At 47.9% G+C, this 13,398-nt stretch overlaps 1 protein-coding gene across 2 annotated transcripts in view; it reads left to right on the top strand.

Moving 5' to 3' along the window:
• LOC113136491 (atrial natriuretic peptide receptor 1-like) overlaps positions 1–13,398 on the top strand; it is a 50,656-nt gene that overhangs the window by 33,564 nt on the left and 3,694 nt on the right. For both annotated transcript variants that reach the window (XM_026317356.1, XM_026317357.1), the window contains 15 exons: positions 4,288–4,382; positions 5,429–5,564; positions 5,795–5,879; positions 6,093–6,210; positions 6,423–6,497; positions 7,442–7,519; positions 7,742–7,846; positions 7,963–8,034; positions 8,145–8,307; positions 8,536–8,691; positions 10,209–10,377; positions 10,532–10,678; positions 11,437–11,560; positions 11,658–11,726; positions 12,221–12,395. In XM_026317356.1, the coding sequence (XP_026173141.1) occupies positions 4,288–4,382; positions 5,429–5,564; positions 5,795–5,879; positions 6,093–6,210; positions 6,423–6,497; positions 7,442–7,519; positions 7,742–7,846; positions 7,963–8,034; positions 8,145–8,307; positions 8,536–8,691; positions 10,209–10,377; positions 10,532–10,678; positions 11,437–11,560; positions 11,658–11,726; positions 12,221–12,395 (1,767 nt within the window). The remainder of the gene's footprint in view (positions 1–4,287; positions 4,383–5,428; positions 5,565–5,794; positions 5,880–6,092; positions 6,211–6,422; positions 6,498–7,441; positions 7,520–7,741; positions 7,847–7,962; positions 8,035–8,144; positions 8,308–8,535; positions 8,692–10,208; positions 10,378–10,531; positions 10,679–11,436; positions 11,561–11,657; positions 11,727–12,220; positions 12,396–13,398) is intronic.

Genomic DNA, 13,398 nt, shown 5'->3' with positions numbered 1-13,398 from the left:
CTGTTCAGCTCCTGTTCAGCTTCAGTTCAGCTCCTGTTCAGCTCCTGTTCAGCTTCAGTTCAGCTCCTGTTCAGCTCCTGTTCAGCTTCAGTTCAGCTCCTGTTCAGCTCCTGTTCAGCTTCAGTTCAGCTCCTGTTCAGCTTCAGTTTAGCTTCAGTTCAGCTCCTGTTCAGCTTCAGTTTAGCTCCTGTTCAGCTCCTGTTCAGCTCCTGTTCAGCTTCAGTTCAGCTCCTGTTCAGCTCCTGTTCAGCTTCAGTTCAGTTTCAGTTCAGCTTCAGTTCAGCTTCAGTTCAGCTTCTGTTCAGCTCCTGTTCAGCTTCAGTTCAGCTCCTGTTCAGCTTCAGTTCAGCTCCTGTTCAGCTTCAGTTCAGCTCCTGTTCAGCTCCTGTTCAGCTTCAGTTCAGCTCCTGTTCAGCCCCTGTTCAGCTTCAGTTCAGCTTCTGTTCAGCTCCTGTTCAGCTTCAGTTCAGCTTCAGTTCAGCTTCAGTTCACTCCTGTTCAGCTTCTGTTCAGCTTCTGTTCAGCTCCTGTTCAGCTTCAGTTCAGCTTCAGTTCAGCTTCTGTTCAGCTCCTGTTCAGCTTCAGTTCAGCTCCTGTTCAGCTTCTGTTCAGCTCCTGTTCAGCTCCTGTTCAGCTTCAGTTCAGCTCCTGTTCAGCTCCTGTTCAGCTTCAGTTCAGCTCCTGTTCAGCTTCAGTTTAGCTTCAGTTCAGCTCCTGTTCAGCTCCTGTTCAGCTTCAGTTCAGCTCCTGTTCAGCTCCTGTTCAGCTCCTGTTCAGCTCCTGTTCAGCTTCAGTTCAGCTCCTGTTCAGCTCCTGTTCAGCTTCAGTTCAGCTTCAGTTCAGCTTCAGTTCAGCTTCTGTTCAGCTCCTGTTCAGCTTCAGTTCAGCTCCTGTTCAGCTTCAGTTCAGCTCCTGTTCAGCTTCAGTTCAGCTCCTGTTCAGCTTCAGTTCAGCTTCAGTTCAGCTTCTGTTCAGCTCCTGTTCAGCTTCAGTTCAGCTCCTGTTCAGCTTCTGTTCAGCTCCTGTTCAGCTCCTGTTCAGCTTCAGTTCAGCTCCTGTTCAGCTCCTGTTCAGCTTCAGTTCAGCTCCTGTTCAGCTTCAGTTTAGCTTCAGTTCAGCTCCTGTTCAGCTCCTGTTCAGCTTCAGTTCAGCTCCTGTTCAGCTCCTGTTCAGCTCCTGTTCAGCTCCTGTTCAGCTTCAGTTCAGCTCCTGTTCAGCTCCTGTTCAGCTTCAGTTCAGCTTCAGTTCACCTTCAGTTCAGCTTCTGTTCAGCTCCTGTTCAGCTTCAGTTCAGCTCCTGTTCAGCTTCAGTTCAGCTCCTGTTCAGCTTCAGTTCAGCTCCTGTTCAGCTCCTGTTCAGCTTCAGTTCAGCTCCTGTTCAGCCCCTGTTCAGCTTCAGTTCAGCTTCTGTTCAGCTCCTGTTCAGCTTCAGTTTAGCTTCAGTTCAGCTCCTGTTCAGCTCCTGTTCAGCTTCAGTTCAGCTCCTGTTCAGCTCCTGTTCAGCTCTTGTTCAGCTTCAGTTCAGCTCCTGTTCAGCTCCTGTTCAGCTTCAGTTCAGCTTCAGTTCAGCTTCAGTTCAGCTTCTGTTCAGCTCCTGTTCAGCTTCAGTTCAGCTCCTGTTCAGCTTCAGTTCAGCTCCTGTTCAGCTTCATTTCAGCTCCTGTTCAGCTTCAGTTCAGCTCCTGTTCTCAGCTCCTGTTCAGCTTCAGTTCAGCTCCTGTTCAGCCCCTGTTCAGCTTCAGTTCAGCTTCTGTTCAGCTCCTGTTCAGCTTCAGTTCAGCTTCAGTTCAGCTTCAGTTCACTCCTGTTCAGCTTCAGTTCAGCTTCTGTTCAGCTTCTGTTCAGCTCCTGTTCAGCTTCAGTTCAGCTTCAGTTCAGCTTCTGTTCAGCTCCTGTTCAGCTTCAGTTCAGCTCCTGTTCAGCTCCTGTTCAGCTTCAGTTCAGCTCCTGTTCAGCTCCTGTTCAGCTTCAGTTCAGCTCCTGTTCAGCTCCTGTTCAGCTTCAGTTCAGCTTCAGTTCAGCTCCTGTTCAGCTCCTGTTCAGCTTCTGTTCAGCTCCTGTTCAGCTCCTGTTCAGCTCCTGTTCAGGTTCAGCTTCAGTTCAGCTTCAGTTCATCTTCAGTTCAGCTCCTGTTCAGCTCCTGTTCAGCTTCAGCTTCAGTTCAGCTCCTGTTCAGCTTCAGTTCAGCTTCAGTTCAGCTTCTGTTCAGCTCCTGTTCAGCTTCAGTTCAGCTTCTGTTCAGCTCCTGTTCAGCTTCAGTTCAGCTCCTGTTCAGCCCCTGTTCAGCTTCAGTTCAGCTTCTGTTCAGCTCCTGTTCAGCTCCTGTTCAGCTTCAGCTTCATTTCAGCTTCAGTTCAGCTTCAGTTCAGCTCCTGTTCAGCTTCAGTTCAGCTTCTGTTCAGCTCCTGTTCAGCTTCAGTTCAGCTTCAGTTCATCTTCAGTTCAGCTCCTGTTCAGCTCCTGTTCAGCTTCAGCTTCAGTTCAGCTTCAGTTCAGCTCCTGTTCAGCTTCAGTTCAGCTTCTGTTCAGCTCCTGTTCAGCTTCTGTTCAGCTTCAGTTCAGCTCCTGTTCAGCTCCTGTTCAGCTCCTGTTCAGCTTCAGTTCAGCTCCTGTTCAGCTCCTGTTCAGCTCCAGTTCAGCTCCAGTTCAGCTCCAGTTCAGCTTCAGTTCAGCTCCTGTTCAGCTTCAGTTCAGCTCCTGTTCAGCTCCTGTTCAGCTCCTGTTCAGCTTCAGTTCAGCTCCTGTTCAGCTCCTGTTCAGCTTCAGTTCAGCTCCTGTTCAGCTTCAGTTCAGCTTCAGTTCAGCTTCAGTTCAGCTTCAGTTCAGCTCCTGTTCAGCTTCAGTTCAGCTCCTGTTCAGCTTCAGTTCAGCTTCAGTTCAGCTCCTGTTCAGCTCCTGTTCAGCTTCTGTTCAGCTCCTGTTCAGCTCCTGTTCAGCTCCTGTTCAGGTTCAGCTTCAGTTCAGCTTCAGTTCATCTTCAGTTCAGCTCCTGTTCAGCTCCTGTTCAGCTTCAGTTCAGCTTCAGTTCAGCTCCTGTTCAGCTTCAGTTCAGCTTCTGTTCAGCTCCTGTTCAGCTTCTGTTCAGCTTCAGTTCAGCTCCTGTTCAGCTCCTGTTCAGCTCCTGTTCAGCTCCAGTTCAGCTCCAGTTCAGCTCCAGTTCAGCTCCAGTTCAGCTCCTGTTCAGCTTCAGTTCAGCTCCTGTTCAGCTCCTGTTCAGCTCCTGTTCAGCTCCTGTTCAGCTTCAGTTCAGCTCCTGTTCAGCTCCTGTTCAGCTTCTGTTCAGCTTCAGTTCAGCTCCTGTTCAGCTCCTGTTCAGCTCCTGTTCAGCTTCAGTTCAGCTCCAGTTCAGCTCCAGTTCAGCTCCTGTTCAGCTCCAGTTCAGCTCCTGTTCAGCTCCAGTTCAGCTCCAGTTCAGCTTCAGTTCAGCTCCTGTTCAGCTTCAGTTCAGCTCCTGTTCAGCTCCAGTTCAGCTTCAGTTCAGCTCCTGTTCAGCTCCAGTTCAGCTCCTGTTCAGCTCCAGTTCAGCTTCAGTTCAGCATCTTTTCAGCTTCAGTTCAGCTCCAGTTCAGCTTCAGTTCAGCTCCAGTTCAGCTTCAGTTCAGCTCCTGTTCAGCTCCAGTTCAGCTTCAGTTCAGCTCCTGTTCAGCTCCAGTTCAGCTCCTGTTCAGCTCCAGTTCAGCTTCAGTTCAGCATCTGTTCAGCTCCAGTTCAGCTCCTGTTCAGCTCCTGTTCAGCTTCAGTTCAGCTTCTGTTCAGCTCCTGTTCAGCTTCAGTTCAGCTTCAGTTCAGCTTCAGTTCACTCCTGTTCAGCTTCAGTTCAGCTTCTGTTCAGCTCCTGATCAGCTTCAGTTCAGCTTCAGTTCAGCTCCTGTTCAGCTTCAGTTCAGCTTCATTTACATGCAGCAACACACAGGATCAGCCAGTTTTCTGTTGAATATGAAAACCATCAAATTGCTGCTGTCTCTGCCATTCAGCACAAATAAGCATTATCAGGTATTAAAGCACATTTTCTGAGGGTGAGCTGACCAAGTGTCAGTGAGTATAATCTGATGACAAAGATGAATATATGTGTTTGTTTACAAACAAAAGAAATAACTCGTTTGAAATGTGCAGCTGCTGTGGCTGAAGTGAGAAACAGTCCTGGTACCGTCGGAGAGAGAGGATGTTACCCAGCATTCTGCCCTGCAGAGCCAAAATACTGTATCAGAGACCAGAGCACATCAGGTGGTCCGGCTGAGGGTCAGGGTTAGTGTGAATTCAACCATCATCTCCTCTCATGTCCCTCAGGTGTAACAGGACTGGTCCACCTGGATGAGAATGGAGACAGAGAGATGGACTTCGCTCTGTGGGATATGATGGACACCAACACCAGCACCTACCAGGTCAACACACACACATATGCAGAAGCAGCTGCTGATTCAGTTTGAGTGTCAATGAGTCCAGATCCAGAGACTGACAGCACCAATGAATGTGGTGTCCTCAGTGTAATGTGTGTGAATCCAGAACCTGGTTCACCTTATGGGTCTGTTCTGTAGACCTCCATTGTTGGAGTACAGAGCTCTGAGACACTGACGGATCAAATGCACCTGCAGATGTTTCTGACTGTGGCTTCTCCAGGTAAGATTGAGCCTGGAAGGATTTCATAGAGTGTGTCAGTCAGACGTGCACCTGCTGTCCGTCCGTGCGCTCACAGCCTTGTTCCATTAGTGTTTATTGTTCCCAGCAGGAACAGTCTGCAGGTTTCACCTCCAAGCTGCTGTTAGTTTGTTTCTTTTCTTTTGTTGTGCAGCTGATGTCTGCTGTGCCGGTTCAAGTATGCACAGGTGTTTTTTATTTGCTCTGGAAACAAGACCTGAGGTTTTTGGTCATAATGGTGTTTCTGTAATTATTACCGTGCACTGACCTGGACCTGCAGAATATCTGCTGTGAAACAGGTTTCGGTCAGCGGTTAAAACCATGAAAAGGAGCAACCTGAACCATGAACGTGAAGGTGAGGTCTGATTCACCCACACACACTTCAGGTTGTTTCCTCCTGATGTTTCTGCAGCCGGCTGATGGGATAATAGCTACGTCTTATTTACTGGAAGTTCTTAACTTTAGGTTTTAACCTAAGACCCTGTGATCTGATGCACGGACAAGTCACAGGCAGGAGGGTGTTGGATTCTTTGTGCTGCCGTGTTGGGGTTAGGGTTAGTGTGTCCCCATAAATACACAGTTTTTATACTTATCACAGGAGAAATTCAGATTCATACAAAATGAAGTTCTAGTTGTAGGAAATGAAAGTGCTAATGGAAAACACCCCCTGTGAATTAGGAACATGTTACATGTTATGTGCAGTTAGAGCAAAGAATAAATAACCCAGATTTAATGTGATAGACCCGGCACAGTCCATCAGAGCCATTCACCGCGGTTTGTTGTCGGGTTGCAGGTGGTCATGGTTTACAACAGCTTGGAGGAGCAGCTGACAGCTGTACCAGGAACAGCCCTGCACTGGCTCGGTGGAGTCTGTCCTCCTGATGTTCCCGTCTGTGGCTTCAAGAACGACAACCCCATCTGCCTCGCAAGTCAGTGGCCCGCACAAGTTACTTTGCAGGTGCACACGCTGGGCCTCGTGCAGGAACCGAACATTCGCTCTTCAGCAGCACGTTTGACGGGTTGCTGCAGAAAGAGCTTTGTACGCCAGCTGCAGGTAGATGTTCCCGTTCCTGCATGAGGCCCAGTGTGCTGACATCAGCAAGAGCTGCTGTTCATTCGCTATCGATGGGAAACTAATAAAATTGTTTCTCCCTGTCAGAGACCTTCACCATCCACCAGATGGTCTCCATCATGGTCTTCTTCATCTTCACCATGACTCTCACCGTCACTGTGTTCATCTACAGGTGAGGAAGGAGAAAAGCAGCTCCAGGCGACATAAACCTACACATCCATGACACTGTGAAGAGGATTTACAGGAGTGACTCAAAAAAAATGTTTCCATTGAAGTGAACAGAAAATACTGTATTTATGGGTGTAAACCGCATAAATGTTCTTAGTTTAGGGAAACAGACATAAACTGCACTTGTGCCCAAAGCGACGCTCAGTTTCCTCTACAGGAGGATGAAGCTGGAGAAGGAGCTGGTGGCTCAGCTCTGGAGGATTTCCTGGGAGGATATCCAGATGAGCAACCTGGACAAGGTGCTGCGGAGCGGGAGCAGGATCACACTGTCACTGGTCAGCACGCACACACACACACACACACTCACACACACACACACACACACTCACACGCACACACACACTCACACACACGCACGCACACACACACACACACACACACACTCACACACTCACACATACACACACACACACTCATGAGCCTTGTTCAGTTTAGTTGGCTGTAACGTGACAGACTGTGTTAACCTGTTCTGGTCCTGTGTCTCCAGAGAGGCTCGAACTGCGGCTCCCTAATGACCAGAGATGGAAACCTGCAGGTTTTTGCAAAGACCGGATACTACAAGGTCTGTGTGGTCTTCTTCTCTGTCTCCTCCTGCTCCTACGTCCAGCCCCATTTTACCCTGCACACTCACATGGACTAAAAGCTCTTCCTGCAGCACAGGAAATGATGCACTTTACATTTTTGAGATTTTGCTGCATCAAACCTTTTGCACGCAACATTTCACTTCAGGCTGCATTAGGCTTCAGTGAAGGAAATGACCCCTTAACTGCAGGAAGGGGCTCAAAGTGGCTCCTTGGGTAAGAAAAGCCAGGAAAAGCTAAACAGTTTCCAACACCCTGTTTAGTCATGGCCCAAGGTTTTCCCCTCAGTCTGGTGACAGACATTTATACAGAAAAGTATGTGAAAAGGCAACTACAGGTAAAGAGCAGCATCACTGTGGAATAATCCAGAAAACCTTCTATTAGTCACATTAACTGGTTTATGATGCCACATAAGGAAACAGCCGTGTTGTTGTAAACAACACCCAACCCATCCAGGAAGTTAGCTGGTGAGGAAAATGATTTTAGTTTCAGTTACTCTGTGTGGCTGAAATATCAGAAGACGAATGTTTATCATCCTGCACTTAGAGTCAGGCCATTGATTAGCTGATCAGTAGATCCATCTGTCATCTGTACCCCCTTAGGCCTAACCAGGGTCCCAGGGATCTGCTGGGACTATCCCAGCTCTCTTTGGGTGAAAGGCAGGGGTCCACCCTGGACAGGTCCCCAGTCCATCACAGATCAGTAGAAACAGTCAGCAAATATTTTGGTACGCTGAGTCAAACACTCACTGGTTCCTGTTCCTCAGACGTGATGATCTGAGGATTTTTATTCGGGTTTGGGTTGAGATGAGAGTTTTCCAGCAGCAGATATTTGATTCAGATCAGGATCGTGGTTTGGATCAGGTTTAGTTACAGGTTTGTGGTGAAGTGTGTCAAAGCTCCGTGACTTCTCTCTGTTCTTCCAGGGAAACATCGTGGCCATCAAATACAGCAACAGGAAACGCATCGAGCTGAACAGGAAGGTGCTGTTCGAGCTGAAACATGTGAGTGTCACACACTTGATACTGTAGCTTGTGTTTATCTGGAGGATCCACCAGGATCCTTTGAGCAGTGGAAACAGAAGCTGTGACAACCTTTCAGCAGACGTGCACGACCAACCCTTATTAAAGCCTTAGGCTCCACCCCCAGCAGCTGCTGTGTCCAAACCCTGGGGCCTCTGGCGGAGACGTGGAGCCAAACAAATCTTTGTTTGTTTGTTTGTGCAGATGCGTGACGTTCAGAACGAACATCTGACCAGATTCATCGGGGCCTGCATCGATCCTCCCAACATCTGCATCATCACAGAGTACTGCCCTCGAGGAAGCCTGCAGGTGGATGTACCTGTGTCTGTGCGTGTGTCTGTGTGTGTGTGTGTGTGTGTGTGTGTGTCTGTGTGTGTGTGTGTGTCCAGCGCTGCCTGTTTACACACTATACTCTGTGTGTTCAGGACATTTTGGAGAACGACAGCATCACCCTGGACTGGATGTTCAAGTATTCCCTCATCAATGACATCGTTAAGGTACGTTTCTTCAAGCGTTACCTGTTCTCGGACTCTGGCTGTCTGCACATGTTCCGTACATGTTCTGCCAGCACCTCCAGCTGTACTTGCATTCTGCTCTCTGTCTCCAGGGCATGTTGTTCCTGCACAACAGCGTCATCTTCTCTCACGGAAAACTCAAGTCGTCCAACTGTGTCGTCGACAACCGCTTCGTCCTGAAGATCACAGACTACGGTTTGTCCAGCTTTCGATCGGACAGCGACTTGGGGAAGGACGCTCACGCCTACTACGCCCGTGAGTCACAGCGTCACACATTCACCTCTTTTGCAGGTACCAAAATCAACTTCCAGTACTAGACAGTTGTAGTACTGGCAGGTACAGCCCTGTTCATCATAGAACGTGGGCAAAATAAAAAATCAAATGTTCTAAAAGATAAAGGCACCAGAATGAATCAGAACATACATGAAGATGCTGTAAAGAAGCAAGAGTCCTAGAAACCGTCATGTGCTCTGACTCACACAGAGCGGCTGTGGATGGCTCCCGAGCTGCTCAGGATGGAGGCTCCTCCTCCGCAGGGAACACAGAAAGGAGATGTCTACAGCTTCGGCATCATCCTGCAGGAGGTGGCGCTACGACGAGGAGCCTTTTACCTGGAGGGAGACCCCCTCAGCCCCAAAGGTAGTTGTTTTTCAATAACATTTTACTGCTGCTGTGGAAGCTCAGACCAGCTTTAGTGACTAAAGTGCAGTTCAATAGTAACAGCAATGAGTAAATATCTTTATGACAGAGGAATTGAGTGTAGAACAGGAACAAACCTAGAAACGTGGAGCTTTGGTTCTGCTGGTTCTTCTATCTCTCCAGGAATAAACCAGAGATTTGAGAAATTAGATGCAGAACTGGAAAGAGTTGATTTCTGCAGAAACTGGCTCCGACTGTTGGAAGGACAGTGTCTCTGGGCGACAGAGATGAAGGAAACTTTTTTTTGGAGTTTTTCTGTCACAAGTCAGACTTTACTCTGAAGATGCTGCTCTACCATGGAACCATGGAACCATGGAACCATGGCGTCCAGTCTTATCAAAACACACGTTTGTTAATGGTTGGACAGCAGAATATTGTTAATGACACAGTCACAGCAGAAAAATACTAGAAACAGGAAGTGTCTGAAATATCCTGATGGAACAACAGAAATAAGCAACAGACTAGAGGATCAGACTTTGGCTCAGAGCTGAGCTGGGAATGATATTTTCAAACTTGACCTCATGTCTGTTTTTTATTGGTGAATAATGTTTGTGGGTCTGGATGTGACGTAGGACTGAGAGCGTGCAGAGAGAAAAATGGGACAGTTGCTGTTTCCAGCTGGACCACACTCACATCGCTGCCTTTCCAAACACGCTTTCCAGAACGCGAACCTCCGACGCTGAAGTGTAGAACAGCTGCATCTGTCCCGGCCTCATTTATTCAAACCAGATTCCAGTAATAGAGCAGAACCTAGAAATCACTGACGTGCTGAGGGAAGAGCAGAGTTCCACATGCAGTGTGTTTCCAGGAATTTCACTAGTCTGTTCCTGAAAATCTCTGCAGTGGAGGCAGAGGAAACCACCCCTGGACTCGACTGGATGGACTCTGTGGTGCTTTTGATTCCAAGTTCTTTCAAGTCCAAACAAAACAAAAAGTCATATGTTGCAGTACGTCCTGCAAACAGGACGACACCGTGAAGTAAAATGTCTTTTTGATGATTTATCGACTTCACGGATAATAAATAATAATCAGAAATTGTATTTTTACAGAACCGAAGATACAATGTGCTGTAAAAATAAGAAGGAACAAAAACACAACATGAAAAGATAAAAAAATAATTGTGGTCTATGCTTTTGTTTTTTGGTGCTTTCTGAAAGACGACACAGATTTTCTGGTTGAACGGCCCAGACGGAAAAGGTCCAAGTCTGTTGTTGGCACCGGGTCAGAACAGCTGGTTCACAGACTCATCAATTATCGAAGTCGTTTCTTCTCCATAAAAAGTGATTCAATGAGTGAAAATGAAGCTTTGATGTGCAGACTGTCTCAGCAGGAAGTTCAGAGTCTGGTACTTTGAATTGAACACCCAGAAGATACTGGTCAGCAAGGCTGCTGTCCTCAGGGTGACCAGGTAAAACTGAAGTGTTTCTGCAGTAACTGACCCTCCGCTCTCTCTGCAGAGATTGTGGATCGGGTGGTCCTGGGCGAGTGGCCCTGCCTGAGGCCAACCATGGACCTGGAGAGTCACAGTCCTGAGCTGGGTCAGCTGATGCAGCGCTGCTGGGCTGAGGAACCAACGGAGAGGCCGGAGTTCAACCACATCCGGCTGCTGCTGCGCAAACAGAACAAGTAAGATCCAGCAGAGAGAGGAAGGTTCTCTCAGAGTCCAGGACGGTTCTCTCAGAGTCCCGGATGGTCTCATCAGAACCTTGAAACCACTTCATTTGAATTGAATTTGAACCTCAGTGGCACATTCATGACGTGTGTGTGTGCGTGTGTGCAGGGAGTCGAGGACCAACATCCTGGACAACCTGCTGTCCCGGATGGAGCAGTACGCCAACAACCTGGAGGAGCTGGTGGAGGAGAGAACACAAGCGTATCACGAAGAGAAACGCAAGGCCGAGGCTCTGCTCTACCAAATACTACCACAGTCAGTACTGTAGTACTCTGTTGTACCAGATACTACCACAGTCAGTACTGCAGTACTCTGCTCTACCAAATACTACCACAGTCAGTACTGCAGTACTCTGCTCTACCAAATACTACCACAGTCAGTACTGTAGTACTCTGTTGTACCAGATACTGCCATGGTCAGTACTGCAGTACTTTGCTGTACCAGACACTACCACAGTCAGTACTGCAGTACTCTGCTCTACCAAATACTACCACAGTCAGTACTGTAGTACCCTGTTGTACCAGATACTGCCATGGTCAGTACTGCAGTACTTTGCTGTACCAGACACTACCACAGTCAGTACTGCAGTACTCTGCTCTACCAAATACTACCACAATCAGTACTGCAGTACTCTGCTGTACCAAATACTACCACAGTCAGTACTGCAGTACTCTGCTGTACCAGATACTGCCATGGTCAGTACTGCAGTACTCTGCTGTACCAGATACTGCCATGGTCAGTACTGCAGTACTCTGCTGTACCAAATACTACCACAGTCAGTACTGCAGTACTCTGCTCTGCCAAATACTACCTCAATCAGTACTTCAGTACTCTGCTCTACCAAATACTACCACAGTCAGTACTGCAGTACTCTGCTCTGCCAAATACTACCTCAATCAGTACTGCAGTACTCTGCTGTACCAAATACTACCACAGTCAGTACTGCATACAGTACACAGTACACTTCCTCTGACAGCCCTGGTACTGTGCTCTCTCTCTCCCCCTGCTCTCAGTTCAGTAGCAGAGCAGCTGAAACGTGGTGAGACGGTCCAGGCTGAAGCCTTCGACTCTGTCACCATCTACTTCAGTGACATAGTGGGTTTCACAGCGATATCTGCAGAGAGTACTCCGATGGAGGTGAGTGGAGTCACCCAGAATTTTCCCAAAGTGTCAAATGAAAGTCAAACCGCATCGATAAGTCCGGACGACTGTGGCTGTTGCTCTGACCCTGCAGGTGGTGACCCTGCTGAATGACCTCTACACCTGCTTTGACGCCATCATCGACAACTTTGATGTTTACAAGGTGACAAACTCCTTTATTTTCCTACTAGAATAATCCAGCAGGTTCCCCTGCATGGATGGATGGTGCGTGGGCACAGACAGGTAACTGACCACCAGCTTCCTACAGTGGAGGAAGAGCCCCAGACTGAAAGACACACAAAACAATGTCAAACTACAAACAGCGGCCATTTGCAGTATTTTTTGTGATCTCTGTGGTGGTTCTGTATTTGTGTGTAGTATTTTTGGATGTCTGTTGTAGTATTTTTGTGACTTGTAGTTGTTTTGAGTCTGTGTATGCATTTCTGTATCGTTTTGCAGTCAGTCTGCATCCTTTTCTAGTTTTGCGTGTATATAGTTGTAGTTTTTTGTCTGTTTCTGGTCTCCGAGTCTGAGTGTTCATGGATAAAGACCTGGGGGGGCCTTTAAACCTGAGTTTCAGGTGGGACAGATCCTGTCACAGCACCAGAGCTCTTCTCGCACTCTAACGTGGTACTTGTGGTCCTGTGGCGCCCTCAGGTGGAGACCATCGGCGACGCCTACATGGTGGTGTCAGGGCTGCCGGTGCGGAACGGGAACCTGCACGGCAGAGAGATCGCCCGCATGGCGCTCGCCCTGCTGGCCGCCGTCCGCACCTTCAGGATCCGCCACCGCCCAGAACAACAGCTGAAGCTGAGGATAGGAATTCACAGCGGTGAGGGGGGGGGGGCTGCTCCAACATACAACACACAAACATTGTTGTGTCCACACCCTGGTACAAGCACTGAATATTCTCCTTTCATTAACTCACACACAGCATGGGACCACATTTGGTTCTTGGGACCACATTTGGTTCATGGGACCACATTTGGTTCATGGGACCACATTTGGTTCATGGGACCGCATTTGGTTCATGGGACCGCATTTGGTTCATGGTCTATGTCCTTTCTCTTTAGCAAAGACTGAGCCCATTGACTTCCTGCAGAAACACTAATCAGTGAATCAATGAAAACTCCCACTTTTATCTCTGTAGTCGCTTTGTACTAAAGAGAAAATATGACAAGTCAAGTTTTCAACACTTTTTATGTTATTATGTGTTTTCTTGTCCCATGGACTGCCTATTTATATTAAACTGTTTAGAGATTAGGGCTCAGATTTATAAGTGTTTTATTTTGTTAACAACCTTTTTTCAATCAGACTAGATGGACAAGTTATCAGAAGCATCTGTCCTGTAGCAGAGTCCAGTCCACACAAACTGAACATTATCACCATCATGGAGGAGGATTTACTGCAGGACTGTTTGATGACACTGATTGGGTCCAACACAGGGGTTCCTAATAAAGTGACTGCTCTACCAAATACTACCACAGTCAATACTGCAGTACTCTGCTCCACCAAATACTGCAGTACTCTGCTCTAGCAAATACTACCACAATCAGTACTGCAGTACTCTGCTCTACCAAATACTACCACAGACACTGTGACTGGGTCTGACACAGGGGTTCCTAATAAACTGCCTGGGTCCGACACAGGTGTCCCTAATAAACAGACTAGGTCAGACACAGGGGTTCCTAAAAAACAGACTAGGTCAGACACAGGGGTTCCTAATAACGTGACTGGGTCCGATACAGGGGTTCCTAATAAACAGACTAGGTCAGACAGGGGTTCCTAATAACGTGACTGGGTCTGACACAGGGGTTCCTAATAAAGTGACTGGG

The sequence above is a fragment of the Mastacembelus armatus genome, chromosome 16, assembly GCF_900324485.2.
Source record: "Mastacembelus armatus chromosome 16, fMasArm1.2, whole genome shotgun sequence".
In the NCBI taxonomy this organism is placed as follows: Eukaryota; Metazoa; Chordata; class Actinopteri; order Synbranchiformes; family Mastacembelidae; genus Mastacembelus; species Mastacembelus armatus.
Note: the sequence above shows the minus strand (reverse complement) of the source record. Positions and strands in the feature narration are given on the sequence as shown.